General features: G+C 45.4%; 1 protein-coding gene across 1 annotated transcript in view; it reads right to left on the reverse strand.

Moving 5' to 3' along the window:
* MDGA2 (MAM domain containing glycosylphosphatidylinositol anchor 2) overlaps positions 1-14,311 on the reverse strand; it is a 222,688-nt gene that overhangs the window by 41,511 nt on the left and 166,866 nt on the right. The window contains exon 9 of the mRNA XM_085060885.1: positions 3,404-3,673. Coding sequence (XP_084917011.1) covers positions 3,404-3,673 — 270 coding nt within the window. The remainder of the gene's footprint in view (positions 1-3,403; positions 3,674-14,311) is intronic.

Genomic DNA, 14,311 nt, shown 5'->3' on the forward strand with positions numbered 1-14,311 from the left:
ACTTGATCATCCCAGAGGTGTTTTCCAATGTTAATTTTTCTTGGCACAACTGGAATGCTGCAATGGATTGGAATAATCCCATGGTGATGGTTGGGTTTCATCATCCCAGAGTTCTTTTCCAACATTAATTTTTCCTGGCACAGCTGGAATGGATTGGGATAATCCCTTCTGAAGGGATTGGCAAGGAAGGAGTGTTTGGATCGTCAGGTTTGTTGTGCTCTCAGTTCAGCATCAGCAGCTCCAAAGAGCTTCCAAGAGCTCTAAGGAAAGGGAAAGCTCTGATCACAACCTAACAATTAAAACCTCCGTAATTAGCCCTTGATTGGCTTGATGTTGCACTTGGCCAGAAGCGCTGACAGGGTGATGTAAGACAAAGTAAATAATTAAAGATGAGCTCATTAATTAATGCAATATCCCGTGGCAGAGAAATTCCAGAGGCCAGAACAACATGGAATTAATATTCCAGACTGTCTTCCCTCGCTGGTGGGATCAGAAGTTGGTTGATAAAAGGAATTAAGTCCATGGAATGCTGTTAGAGCTTTGTTTAGTGCTACCCAGGGCTGTGATGAATAATTGAAATATGAAATTTTAATATTAAATCTGTAGCCCCATCCACTCAGGACAGACAGATTCCTGGAGTAAATTAAGGAAGGAATCTCACATGGATGTGTATCCAGCCCTGATTAAAGAATTTAACTGACAGGGTAAAAAATATGGCCTAAAAAAAAGTAAAAATCCTCCTTTGGACACAACTTTTGGGACAAATTCCGCCCAAGGCATCCCCAGCACAGCAAATTCAAGTTTGCCCAAGTTTTCAGTTGCTGAAGATAAATGTTAAACCAAGATTTGTGAGGTAAACTCAGTTCTAGGTAATCTCAGTGCTAAATGGCTGAGTTCACAGCTAACCCATGGCCTGAAGAGCCACATCCATGGCTTTTGAACAATTCCAGGGATTGTGACTCCACCACTGCCCTGGGCAGTGTCTGACAACCCTTCCCATGGAGAATTTTCCCCTAATGTCCATAAACTTCCCATGGTGCAACTTGAGGCTGTTCCCTGTCCTGCCACTTGTTCAGGATGTAGAATATTAATAATTGAAAATGATGAAGAAGGGGGAGGAATGAGGAGGAGGAAGAGGGAGAAAGAAGAGAAAGAAAAAAGAAGAAGGAGGAAGAGAAGGAGAAGGAGGACAAGGCAGAGGGGAAGGAGGAGGTGGAAGAAGAGGAAGGAGAGGAAGGAGAAGAAGAAAGAAGAAGAAGGAGGAGGAAGAGAAGGAGAAGGAGGACAAGGCAGTGGGGAAGGAGGAGGTGGAAGAAGAGGAAGGAGAAGAAAGAAGAAGGAGGAGGAAGAGGAGGAGGAGGAGATGAAGAAGAAGAAGAAGAAGAAGAAGAAGAAGGAGGAGAAGAAGAAGTAGGAGAAGAAGAAGAAGGAGAAGAAGAAGCAGAAGAAGAAGAAGATAAAAACGTGGCCCCAGCCCTTCTGACACCAACACAAGTCTCACTCCATCCCTACTCTGCACTTGGAAACCACAGAGCTCAGCCCCCCTGCCTTGAGGAACCCAAGGCACTGTGCCAAAGCTGTTCCTGGGTGTCCCCAGCTGGCAGAGCAGGACGTGACCCAGGGAGGGCTCAGCTGTGTCCTGGAGGAACTCCATGACCTCGGCAGCTGCTCCAGGGAGGGAGAACCTCCCTGTGCTCATCCCCTCCTCCTCCAGCACCCAAAGCCTCCCCCAGGGAAGCTCCTCAGCATCTCTGCCATCCGTGGAGTTATTTTGATTTCTCTGCTCCCAGCCCTGGCAGGGTTTGAAGAAGCCACAGCCTGGAATGGACTCCTTGTTGCTCCCTGGATATGATCTGGGCTATCAAGCCCTGAATAAAATATCAAAGCGCTGAAGCTGCGAGGAGCATGAACTCAGCTTTGCTTCCCCACAAACACAATTGGCCTTGTCACTTCTTATTTATTTGGAAGAGACTGGCAGGTTACATCTGCCTCCCGTTGGCCCAGATGCTATAAATTAACCCTTTTTCCATGTGTGATTTATTTGGCTTTCACCGCCTCCAATCTGGCTCAAAATATACAGGGGAAAAAAAAAAAAAAGTGAGAGATTTTGCAGACTCTGGGGTCAAAATAAATATTTCAAGCCAGGCTGCTTTAAATGCTGCACTGAAATGTTTTCTCTGAGCATACCAGTGGCTCTCTGCAGCCTCACTCCAGCACATTTCTATTTTCCTCCACGAAAAAGCAGAAATAAACCAGCTAAAAATGGGTTACAACAACCCATTATTCCCCCTGAAACAAAAGCTCCACACAACTGCCACATTCCTGCCTTGGAGTTATTTATTAGGCTATTTTTTTTTTCCCAATCATGTCTAAGAAGTCCCAATTTCTTGTCTCTATTCACATTCCCGGTGAAATCCAAGCCTCCTTTTTAACCATTTCATCAATTTTTTTTCAGCATTTTAAGTTCCCCAGAGCTTCAACTCCATCTGTGCTGCTGAGACTGGGGAGCACAACAGAGCACACAATTTATTTACTAAATAAACTTGGTTTTAACCTTAAAAGACTAAGAAAAGTCAAAATGTTACTTCCAGCATCCATAACCCAAAATAAATCAGCAGGATGGGATGAACTCTAAATGAGCACAGGGAGGGATGGGAGGTGGGGGAAATCATAAAATCATTTTAGGACTAATTTTCAGTTTTGTGGTTTGCTAAAACCACTCAAACTGCCCCAATCCTGCCAAAATAACGGTTTTGGAATAAATTTCCACAGTCCGGGATCCAAACCATGATGGATTTTTATACATTAAAAAAAAACCCCAAAATTCTCATTCATTGGTGCCAAATAACACCATTCTTAATATTCAATCTCCTCTTGGTTATTATCTCTTTATCTTTGATGCTAATTTGGTTAGCAGTAGAAATCATCCCAACCACACCTTTCTTTCCCAGACTTTTCCCTTATTTATACATTATAAAACCCCCCAAAATTCTCATTCATTGGTTCTACATTACACCATCCTTTGCATTCAATCTCCTCTTGGTTATTGACCACTTTGATGTTTATTTGATCCTCATTTTTTGCTTCTCTTATCAATCTTTTCCCACACAGATTGTCTCCAATCCCTGTTAGGGGGTGATGTTTGGGAATGTCCATTTATCTCCTTTATATCTTCTGACTAATCCCAGCCTGGAGATTCCAAACCCTCAAAATCTGGGAATCTTCTTTTTGTCCATGCAGACCCATCAAGCCTCACCCACCAAAACCCAAACGCTCAGCGAGCAGAAACTTCTGAAGAGAAATATCAATCCCCCCGAGAAAGGCGAACAAACCCCCTAAAATCCCTTCAAAAAAACCATCCAAAAAATGATTTTACGAGTGGAATTTTAAGTTTTTCCCGTACCTGTGACGAGGAAGCTGCAGCGGCCGGCGCCCGCCTCGTTGATGATGTTGCAGTTGTAGATGCCGTAGGAGTCGCGGGAGAGGCTGCTGACGGTGAACTCCGTGGAGTCCTGCAGGTCGAAGTGCCCCGTGCGCAGCAGCTTGCCGCCCAGGCGCCACTCGTAGGTCAGGACCCGCGTGGGGTACGCTCTGAGCACGCGGCAGCTCATGGTGACGCTGCGGCCCTGGCCCTGCCGCAGCTCCAGGAACGTCGGCTCCACCGCCGGCGGGTCTGCGGGGACAGCGGGAGGGAGTTAGAGGGGTTAAACCTGGCCTAGAGATGGAATTAGTGCAGGCTTGGGTTTAGGACTGTCCTGGACACATCTCCAGGAATGTTGGTTCCATGGCCGGGGGGTCTGTGGGGACAGTGGGAGGGTGTTAGAGGGGTTAAACCAGGCCTAGAGATGGCATTAGTGCAGGCTTGGGTTTAGAACTGGTAAAACTGGGCCTAGAGATGAGATTAATGCAAATTTGGGTTTAGAACTGTCCTAGAGACATCTCCAGGAACGTCGACTCCACCGCTGGTGGGTCTGTGGGGACAGCAGGAGGGAGTTAGAGGAGTTAAATCTGGCCTAGAGATTAGATTAGTGCAGGCTTGGGTTTAGGATTGGTAAAACTAGGCCTAGGGACAAGATCAGTGCAGGTTTGGGTTTAGGACTGTCCTAGAGACATCTCCAGGAACACTGGCTGCACTGCTGGGGAGTCTGCAGGGACAGCAGGAGGATGTTGAAGTGGTTAAACCAGGCCTAGAGATGACATCAGTGCAGGTTTGGGTTTAGAAACCATCCTAGAGACATCTCCAGGAACATCGACTCCACAGCCAGGGGGTCTGTGGGGACAGCAGGAGAGCGTTAGAGTTGGGACACAGGACTCAGTTACACAAGATGACAAAGTGACTCCAAGGACAACTGTCCCTTGCACAAAATTATCCCCAAAAATTGCTGATGACAACCTGAGGATGTGAAAACCACTGTTTGAAAGTCCCATCAATCCCATCTCGATTCTTCCTCTCCATGGATTAAATATCCCAAAGAAATGGGAAATGAGACCAAAAATGGCTTGGTCTCATTTTGAAGCCAGAATCTTCCCTGCTGCAGAGAACTGCAAATGAAAGCCCAGAAATCCTAAATCCTCCATTCTGCAGCCTTCTTTCCATGGATAATATCCCCCAATTGTCCATCATCAGGAAATTCCATCACAGTTTGACTATTCTTTAACCCCAGCTACAGAATGAAAAATACAAAAGAAGATAAATTTTTTAAAAATTCCATTATTTTCTTTCCAGCCTCTCAACACGTCCCTGCAGTGTCTCCATCTGTCCTCACAGGACAACTTTTCCACCTTTTCCTGCTTCCCTAAGAGTTTCCCAAGGCAGCAGCTTTGCAGGGAACAATTGGGTTAAAGGTAGAAATTACCCTTGGGAAAAAAAATATTCCAGATTTCTGCTGCCTTCTCAGGAAGAGCTGTGAGTTGCCTCTCCCAAATCTCCTGTTTTCCTCTCACCACCGTGTCTAAAAATATTTTTACTTCCCAAAAAAAAGTCTAAATCCTCATATATAATGGATATCAGAGGAATTACTAATCAAATTTAGTAATATTTACTATTTTCCAGGCATTTTTCCATGCTGAGATGTAAGTTCTCCATCTTTTTTCCCACTTCAGCACAGATAATTCCATATCCATGACCTCTCCAGCCCTTTTGCCTTCTCCCTCCAGCCACACCAAAATACACCTTTAAATCCAAGGAAAATTCTCCCTAAACTTGGAGCCAGAAGCAGAATAATCTCTCAAATAACAATATAGAGCATCTAGCGAGGACCCTCCTGATCCAGCATCCCAATCCTAAATCCCTGAGGGAAAGGGAGAGCCCAGAGAATTTTGGGACAGGAATATTCCGGAAGCTCCACGCGTGAGGCGTTAAAAACCTTTTACCGGATGATTTTTCTGTCATTCTCACCCCATTACTCATAAATCCTCGGAATGTTTGAACATCCAAACCTCATCTCTGCTTTGCAATAACATTCCCTCCTTTGTTTTCCTTGCTGCTCCCGTTTAATGCTCCAAATCCAGGGAACAATTTCCCCTCTCCGCGGCAGCTCGCTTTAACGATTTTAACAGGAATTTGTATTCAGCGCCTTCCCTCCCCTCGCCCTGCTTTATTTACTTATCAGCTACTTTAGCCTTATAAATAGCTCGGAAATGAAACTTTCCCCTGCCTTTAAGGTCAAAAGAGTCTTTAAACCCCCCAGTTCCCATCCATCCAGAGGCTGATGATACCCAGTGACGGGAAAAGAAAATTAACTCGGGCTGCTCATTCCCGAATCCCACTTTTGCAGGTAATAACTTTCACAGGAAAAAGAAGGGATGATAAAACCCTCAACCAGTTAACAGCTTGTTTTTCTGTCAGGTTTTTGGTTGTTTTTATAGGATTGTGACTTCCCAGAAGCTCCGAAAGAAAACTGGAGTTGTTTGCGACTTCTCAGCGTTGAATTCATTTGCATCAGCTCTTCCCCAAGGCTTTGGCAATTTGATTTAATTTACTTTTCCCCACTCGTTCCTTTCATAATTCCACTGTTAGTTTTGGAAAAATCTCCGGCAAAGCTGCCAAGGGAGCACAGTTTATTCTCTTCCACAATTATCTTTGGGAAGCATCCGGCCTGGAGTTACAACAGGATCTCTATTAATGTTTAATGAAGTTTTTTAGCCTAAATACAGTCATGTTTTAAGGATTAGGAAATGGGGAATGGAAGGTTCTGGAGCTGTCAAGAGAAATGACAGTGAGATGTTGGTTTGGTTGGAATCAGACAGCTGCTCCTCACGGTGGGGATCAAATCCTGGGGTTTTTGTGGGATTTGTTAAGGAGAAAATTCTGGGAATTTATTTCCACCGCGTGGCCCCAAGCAGAGGCTTCACCTGCTGGTTTGGCCTCTCCAATTTGCATTTTAAGTGAAACAAATAATTAATTCTCTCTCCCAGCTCCAGCATTGGGAATAGTAAATAAATCATCATTAAAAAGTGGTGCCTCTCCTTGATTTCCATTGGTTTTGCAGCCATGGTTGGATTCACACCACAGGGATGTTATCCAACAAAAACCTGGGATGGAGAAGGAATCATCTTCTGTTAGTCCTGGGGTAGGATTTGCAGCCCAGAAAACAAGAGGAGGAAATGATAAATCAGGTTGGATGACAGAATTGAGCAGGGTCTTATCAGAGCCTCACCACCTTGGAATCTTGGAATTATTAAGATGGAAAAGACCTGGAAAGATCTCCAAAGTTCCTTCCTAGGATTTGTCTCCTGCCTGAGAAGGAGGAGACTCCAATGAATACTTGGACCAGGCAGTCAATTTTGGTTTTTTATTTATTTTCTGTCTCTTCCTGTGCCTCTGATCCATCATTCCCAGCCTCTGATCATCACCCTCAAGAACACTGGATGGAATTCCTTCAACTTCCAGCCCTGCATCTCCCAGGAAACCTCTGGAATTGTTTTATAGGTTCTCAAACAGGTACTTTATATGATGTGGTTGGAAATGGGGGTTATGGGTTTTATAACAGAAACCCCAATGATTTATTAATATATTGAATATTTCTATGGGAATAGACCAGAACTGGGAATGGCTTCCCAGTGCCAGAGGGCAGGGAGAGATGGGAGATTGGGAATTAGGAATTCCTGGCTGGGATGGAATTCCCAGAGAAGCTGTGGTGCCCCTGGATCCCTGGCAGTGTCCAAGGCCAGGCTGGACATTGGGGTTGGAGCAGCCTGGGACAGTGCAAGGTGTGGGTAATAATATAATATTGGGTAATATTATATTATAATATAATATTCCAATAATATTATAATAATATTCCAAACCAGTCTGGAATTCTCTAAGCAGCCAGCAATGACCACAGACAAGTGAAGCAAGGAGACCCAGGGAAGTTGTGCAGCAGCTTAAGGCAAATATTGAGGATTTTTCCTTTGGACAGCTCATGGCCATTTTTGATTCCAAAGGGAAAATCAGAACCAGAATTTGCTGGAGGAGCAGCAGTGGGAATTCAGCCTCCAGCAGATCCTGGGATGCTGAGCCCTGCTGGGGAATGAATCCAGCTCAGCCCAGCTGCACTGCAGGGCTCATCGGGATGCTGCCAAAGCATTCCATGATTCCCACCTCTCCTCAGTCGCTGCTCCCATGGCTCTCCAGCCATTCCTTCCGGGCAGCTCCAGCTATGCTGGGGATTATTTCCATATGGAATTCAAAACTAACATCAAATGGAACTTTGAAGCTCTCCAGGTCCTGATTAATTAATAAATCCTATTTATTTATTTATTTATTTGATACGAAATTAAATTTACTTAATGTGGTAGAAAACAAAACATAATAATAATAATAATAATAATAATTATAATAATAATAATAAATTCCTGAGTGATTTCGAGCTGTTTTTATCCCTTTCTATGCCATGATCTCCAAAAAAATGCCCCAAACAACTTCCAGAAGCAGATGGGTATGGAAAAGTCACAATCCCAGTGTGTCTGGAGCTTTAAAAAGCTTTAAACCCATAATTTTTTCCGGAGAAATAAAAATGAAATAGGCACAGATTTAAAAAAAAATCATAATAAGCCACATGAATGATAAACAAAATTATGGATTAAAGAAGGGTTTGGTGGAAAAACAAAGATAATGAGACATAAAATTCCTTGATTTCCACTGAGGCCTGGGGAAAGCAAAAGCAAATTCACATAAATAAATGGGAAAAACACACCAAAAAAGCACAAATTTGGGAAGAAAATGAGAAACCCTGATAATGGAGGAAGAGTCAGGCAAAAAGAAGAATCCCAAAAATTCCTTTTTGAGGCAACGGGAATCTTCCCACAGTGTTGGTCTTATGCTCAGTAATTCAATAAAAATTCCATGGAATGTCCCATTGCAGTGGATCCCTGGCAGTGTCCAAGGCCAGGCTGGACATTGGGCTTGGAGCAGCCTGGGACAGTGGAAGGTGTCCCTGCCATGGCTAGGGATGGGAATGGGATCATCTTTATGGTCCCACCCAACCCAAACAATTCTGGAATTCTGATTCCCTAAGTTTGACCCGATTGTAAAAACACACTTCCAAATCCATCTATTCCCAGACTCTACACTGTAGCCATTTTTCCAGGTTTTTTAGCTCCTGAGGTGGATGTAGAGGTATCCAAAACAGAGCCCAGGCCATGGAGAAGCCCAGAAAATATGGGATTTAGGAGTTTTGGGAAGCTCCAGGACACAGGAATTGTGATCCCTGCGAAATGAAAACAGCAATTTCCCAGCCAAAGCTTGGAATTACAGACATTACACCTTGGAGAATGGATTTATTGCAGAGAAACAAAACCATTACAGCCAGAAATAGAAAAAAGCTATTTGCTCATCTGTGAGTAAATTAAAATAGATGTGCAAATCCATCCTGGAACTGTGCATTCCAAACCCTGCCTTGCACAGATATATCCATGGTACAACCAGGAAAATCCCTGTTTCGTGGAATCCTGGAAAGGTTTGGGGTGGAAATTACCTTAAATCCCATCCATTCCACCCCAGCCATGGCAGGGACACCTCCCACTGTCCCAGGCTGCTCCAACCCCAATGTCCAGCCTGGCCTTGGACACTGCCAGGGATCCAGGGGCAGCCACAGCTTCTCTGGGAATTCCATCCCAGCCAGCAATTCCCAATTCCCAATCTCCCATCTCTCCCTGCCCTCTGGCAGTGGGAAGCCATTCCCTGTGTCCTGTCCCTCCAGGTCCTTCTCAGAAATTCAAACATTCACGTCACAGACTCCTCATTTTTTCAGTTTATCCCTAACAAGGTAAGAATTTGAAATTTTACGGATTTTGCTGGCAGATTTCCATGTAAAATTATCATTATTTAATTCTCTTTTGCATTCCATGCCAGTGCCAGGTTTGCAGAGGGATCTGCAATGGAGCCCAGCACTGCCAAGGCCACCACTGCCCCATGTCCCCAAGTGCCACATCCACATGGCTTTAAATCCCTCCAGGCGTGGACACTCCACCTCTTCCCTAGGCTGGACCACCCTTTCCATGGAGAAATCCTCCCTAATATCCACCCTGAGTCTCCCCTGCCCAGCCTGAGGCTGTTCCCTCTCCTGCTGTCCCTGTCCCCTGGGAGCACAGCCTGACCTCCTGGCTGTCCCCTCCTGTAGATGCCACCAGTGCCACCTCCTCCAGCCCAGCATCCCAGCCCTGCCCACACTCCCAAAAAAATGATGGAAAATGATGTTACAGCCTCAGGTGCCAAAGAAAACAGGGATAAACCTGGAAAAACCCGGCAGGGAGAGGAGCAGAGTGCGACTGGAATCACCTGGGGGAGATCTCTGCACAATGGCTTGCCATAAAATCCATTTTTTACTGGGACGGGGGAGGCAAAGAGACGCCGTGAGGAGAGCAGAAAATACAGAAATGTGCACATAAAACAAATGGATGGACTTCAAACAGCCCCAAAAACCCATTTTTACTGCTCTTCCGGACAGTGTTTGCAGCAACTTTTATTTGCCTTGAAACAGAGCTCAGTTCTCACCGCTGTGGTTTATTTCTCCTGTGGACAAGGTCACTTTGGAACCAAATGGGGTTTGCTTTTGTCTATCTGTGGAAGAGAATTACCAATAAACCCCCAAAATTCCTTTCTTTCTCCCTCCTTGGAGATTTGGGGCCTGTCTGGTTCACTTTAGAGAAAAATGGGGTTTGCTTTGGTTGATCTGTGAAAGACAATTACCAATAAACCCCCAAAATTTCTTTTTTCTCTGTCCTTGGGACATCTTGTTTTATGTGCAGAAGTGGTGGCTTTAAGTTAAATTATGCATTTACCTTTGGGCCAGGTGGGGTTTTCATCTCCTTCAGAGCCTGGGGCTTAGAACAAACCTCAGAGACTGAAACTCACTGAACTGTCCCTGTTTTTATGCAGCCAAGATCAACGCTTGGAAATTTGGGGTCAGGGATTGAAACCCTGGAGATGGCTTGGTGTGGGATCCATGGAAAATGAGAGGGAATCAGCTCAGAGCTGGAGGGCAAATTGTCCTCAGGTAACACAAAAAAAAAAAAAAAGCCTTTGGGCAGGTTTAAAGAAAATAGAAAAAAAATTCGGGCCAGAAGAGAACAGCTCAGAGACAGAGCAGCAGGGACAGGGGGAAAATGGGAATTTATTGGAGCAAATCCTCATTCCAGACAAACATTTCTCCCGTGCTTCATTCCCTTCAGTACTTCTGGGATTCAAAAGGGAGAAAATTACTTTAAAGGTGAGAATATTGGCATTGAGAATTGATGGAGGAACCAAATGACACTGAAACAGTGGTGGGATGAAAACTGCTCTGGAGCCAGGCTGGGAGAGCTGGGAATGTTCCCCTGGAGAAGGGAAGGATCCAGGGAGAGCTCAGAGCTCCTGCCAGGGCCTGAAGGAGCTCCAGGAGAGCTGGAGAGGGACTGGGGACAAGGCATGGAGGGACAGGACACAGGGAATGGCTTCCCAGTGCCAGAGGGCAGGGAGAGATGGGAGATTGGGAATTGGGAATTGCTGGCTGGGATGGAATTCCCAGAGAAGCTGTGGTGCCCCTGGATCCCTGGCAGTGTCCAAGGCCAGGCTGGACATTGGGGCTTGGAGCAGCCTGGGACAGTGGGAGGTGTCCCTGCCATGGCTGGGGTGGCACTGGGTGGGATTGAAGGTCCTTCCAGCCAATCCCAGAGAACCCAAAACTCAACACTCTGTGATCCCAGGGAAAGAAGGAACTCCAGGCTCCTCAAATAAAACAATCCCATGATATTCCCCATTTTAGATGTGGCCAAAGTCCTGCATTTCCCTGCCCAGCATTAAAGCAGAGCCTTGACCTGAAATTAAACAGCCCCGAGTAGATCTGACATCAAAAATATCTGAGAAACAGGGTTTGAATCCATTTGGATTTTCTTGGTGTTGAATGCTGAGAGTTATTTAATCCATTTGGAAGTTCCATAAATCACTGATTCCCAGGAATCTAGCCCTGCTATCATCTTTAAGCCTGGAATTGTATTTAGGTTCTACTTCAACTAAATAAACAAACACAAGATGAAATAAATAAATGGGCAAATGAGGAATATCCCCTCTGTTCTTGGGGCTGCTTTGAGGGCAGATGGATTTGTCTTCTGTGCCCAGCAATTTTATGCAGAAGGGAATAACCTCCAACATTTCCTTGTTTTCCTCCTCCCACAGGAGTCTATAAAATTTTAGATTATTGCTTCTAAGCCTGTTTTCTCTCCCCGATGTTTTACACAGAATTGCCTTTTTGTTTCCACTAAAGCCAAATATTGCTCCTCTCCTTCTTCCAGCTGTTTCCTCTCCTGTTGGAGTTCATCTTCCCTCCCAACCAATTTTATCAAGCCCTGCTTTATCTCCAAAATTGAATCTTCAAGGTTATTGAAGAAATATGTTTTTCTTTATTTTCATTTCCTCCCCGAACTCCACCAGGGCTCACGTTGGATATATCTGGGAGCTCTGCAGAGTTAGTGGGAATTCTGGGTTTATCCAACTTCATTGCCATGAAAAAGATCCTGGAACATCCTGAATTCCTCGTTTTCCTGGCTTTCCCACCATTTTTAATTATCTCTGAGCACCCTGGGGTAGGGGAAGGTGTTGCCCATGGCAGGGGTGGGACTGGATGGGATTTAAGGTTCCATCCAACCAAACAATCCTGGGATTTTCTAACTTTACAATTCCAGCTCCATCCAGCAGAGATGTGGAGGCCTTGGCATTGCTGGATATCCTGCTGGACTCCATCTTTCCAACCTCAGCCATTCCATGATTTCATGGTTGGTCTTCCAGGGTCAGAATGACAGAGTTTAGCTTGCCAAGGATAACAAAACCCAACGGGATCAGCTTCCCCAGGGAAGTGGCACATTCCTGAGGCTGCCAGAGCTCCAGGAGCCTTTGGACAAGGTGGGATTGTTGGGATATCTGGGCAGGGATGGGAGTTGGGATGATCCCTTCCAGCTCAGGATATTCCATGGTTCCAGGATTTTTTGGATGCAGAGGTTATTCCAATGCAGGGAGGTAGAGATGTCTCTGTTTCCCCTCTGTAGCTCTCAATGCATTGAGGATACCAAACCCAGCATCCAATGGATCATTCCAGAAATTAACAGAGCTCCACGAAATTTCCTGGAATGACTTCACATTCCAAGCCCAGACTCATCCTAATGATCCTTACAAAACTCATTATGGAAGAAACTGAAGCCGTGGCCTCTCCAGGTACTTCAAGGGGAAAAAAAAATCCATTCTTTGTCCTAAAAATCAGTTCCATGTCCTGTAATCCTAACCAGGAATGGGAATTCCTTGTGCTTCTGCCCCTCTCTGCAAGCCAGCCCTGCCACGGCCAGGAAAATGAGGATATGATCACCCTGCTCCTTGACAGAGAACAAAATGTGCCAATAATCCATCGGAATGATCAAATAAATCCCAATAAACTGCCACATCCACAGGGAAAGAGTCAATCAGAGCAGGGGGAAAAGGGGCTTTGTGATAAAAATATGAATTAATGGGCACTGGAACTGCAATGGAGCCTGGAAAAGTGAGGGATTAATAACCATTGTGAGGGATATGAACCAATTGTGAGGAATATGAACCAATTTTGAGGAATATGCATCAGTTTTAAGTGGTTTGAATATATTTTCAAGGGTCTGAACTAACTGGAAGTAACAATTCCTCTAAAAAAAAAAAAAAGAATTTTTTTTCCTTGCTCTTTGTTTGCCAAAACAATAATAAACAGAAGGTGTGGAATTTCCCTTTAGCTTGTGGAGAGCTTCTGAACGTAAGGAGAGAATGGAAAATCCTGTCAAAAGGAATTTTCTGCCAGGAATTTTCATCAGGGAAGCTGCCCATGGAGCCAGCAGCCCCTGAAGAGCTGAGTTTGGTCTCCACAGCGAGGAGTTATGGTCACAGCAGCTCACTGGGGTGATTCCCAAGGAAATGATGGTCCTTGGATGCCACCAGACAACATCCAGGGAAAGGTCCATGTCCTACCAAGCTGAGGAGACAGGAGCAGAACATTTCACCTGCTCCACTCCCCCTGGGCTGGGAACCTCCACCTGCCTGGAATTTTGGGATGGAAATATGGAGAGATTGGAGCATGTCCAGGGAATGGAATGGAGCTGGGAAGGGTCTGGAGCCCCAGGAGAGGCTGAGGGAGCTGGGAAGGAGCTGAGCCTGGAGCAAAGGAGCTCAGGGGGACCTTGTGGCTCTGCACAGCTGCTGCCAGGAGGGGACAGCAGGGGGGTCAGGCTGTGCTCCAGGGAACAGGGACAGCAGGAGAGGGAACAGCCTCAGGCTGGGCAGGGGAGGTCTAATTTGGACAGCAGCAGGAATTTCTCCATGGAAAGGATGGTCAGGGATTGGAAGTGCCCAGGGAGGTTTGCAGTGCTCATCCCTGGAGGTGTCCAAGGAATTCCTGCATGTGGCACTTGGGGACATGAGGCAGTGGTGGCCTTGGCAGTGCTGGGAATGGTTGGATTTGCTAATCTTGGAGAGATTTTCCAACCTCGACAATTCCAATCACAACTCCTCCTGCTTTCAGTGATTTCACCCCTGCTGTGGTTCCTCAAAGCCTGACGGAACCCAAGGAAAATCTCTCCAAAAAAATCATCATTCCCACAAACCCTCCCAGACTTCCCAGCATCCAGCAGCTCCAATCCCAAATCCAGCATCCTCTGGCCTGTTTTCACTGGAAAACCTGATTATGTGGGAGAACAAAGGAGCTCTAATTTCATTCCTGCTGCAAGAAATATTCCTGCTGACTCCATTTTGCCTCTACAGGTGAAACGATTTGCAAACCTCCCTATTAACAGCAATGGACAACAGGTCTGAATAATACTGCTGGAATTGGGAATAAAATCC

This window comes from Lichenostomus cassidix, chromosome 5 (assembly GCF_008360975.1).
Source record: "Lichenostomus cassidix isolate B80296 chromosome 5, HeHo_3.0, whole genome shotgun sequence".
NCBI classification, from domain to species: Eukaryota; Metazoa; Chordata; class Aves; order Passeriformes; family Meliphagidae; genus Lichenostomus; species Lichenostomus cassidix.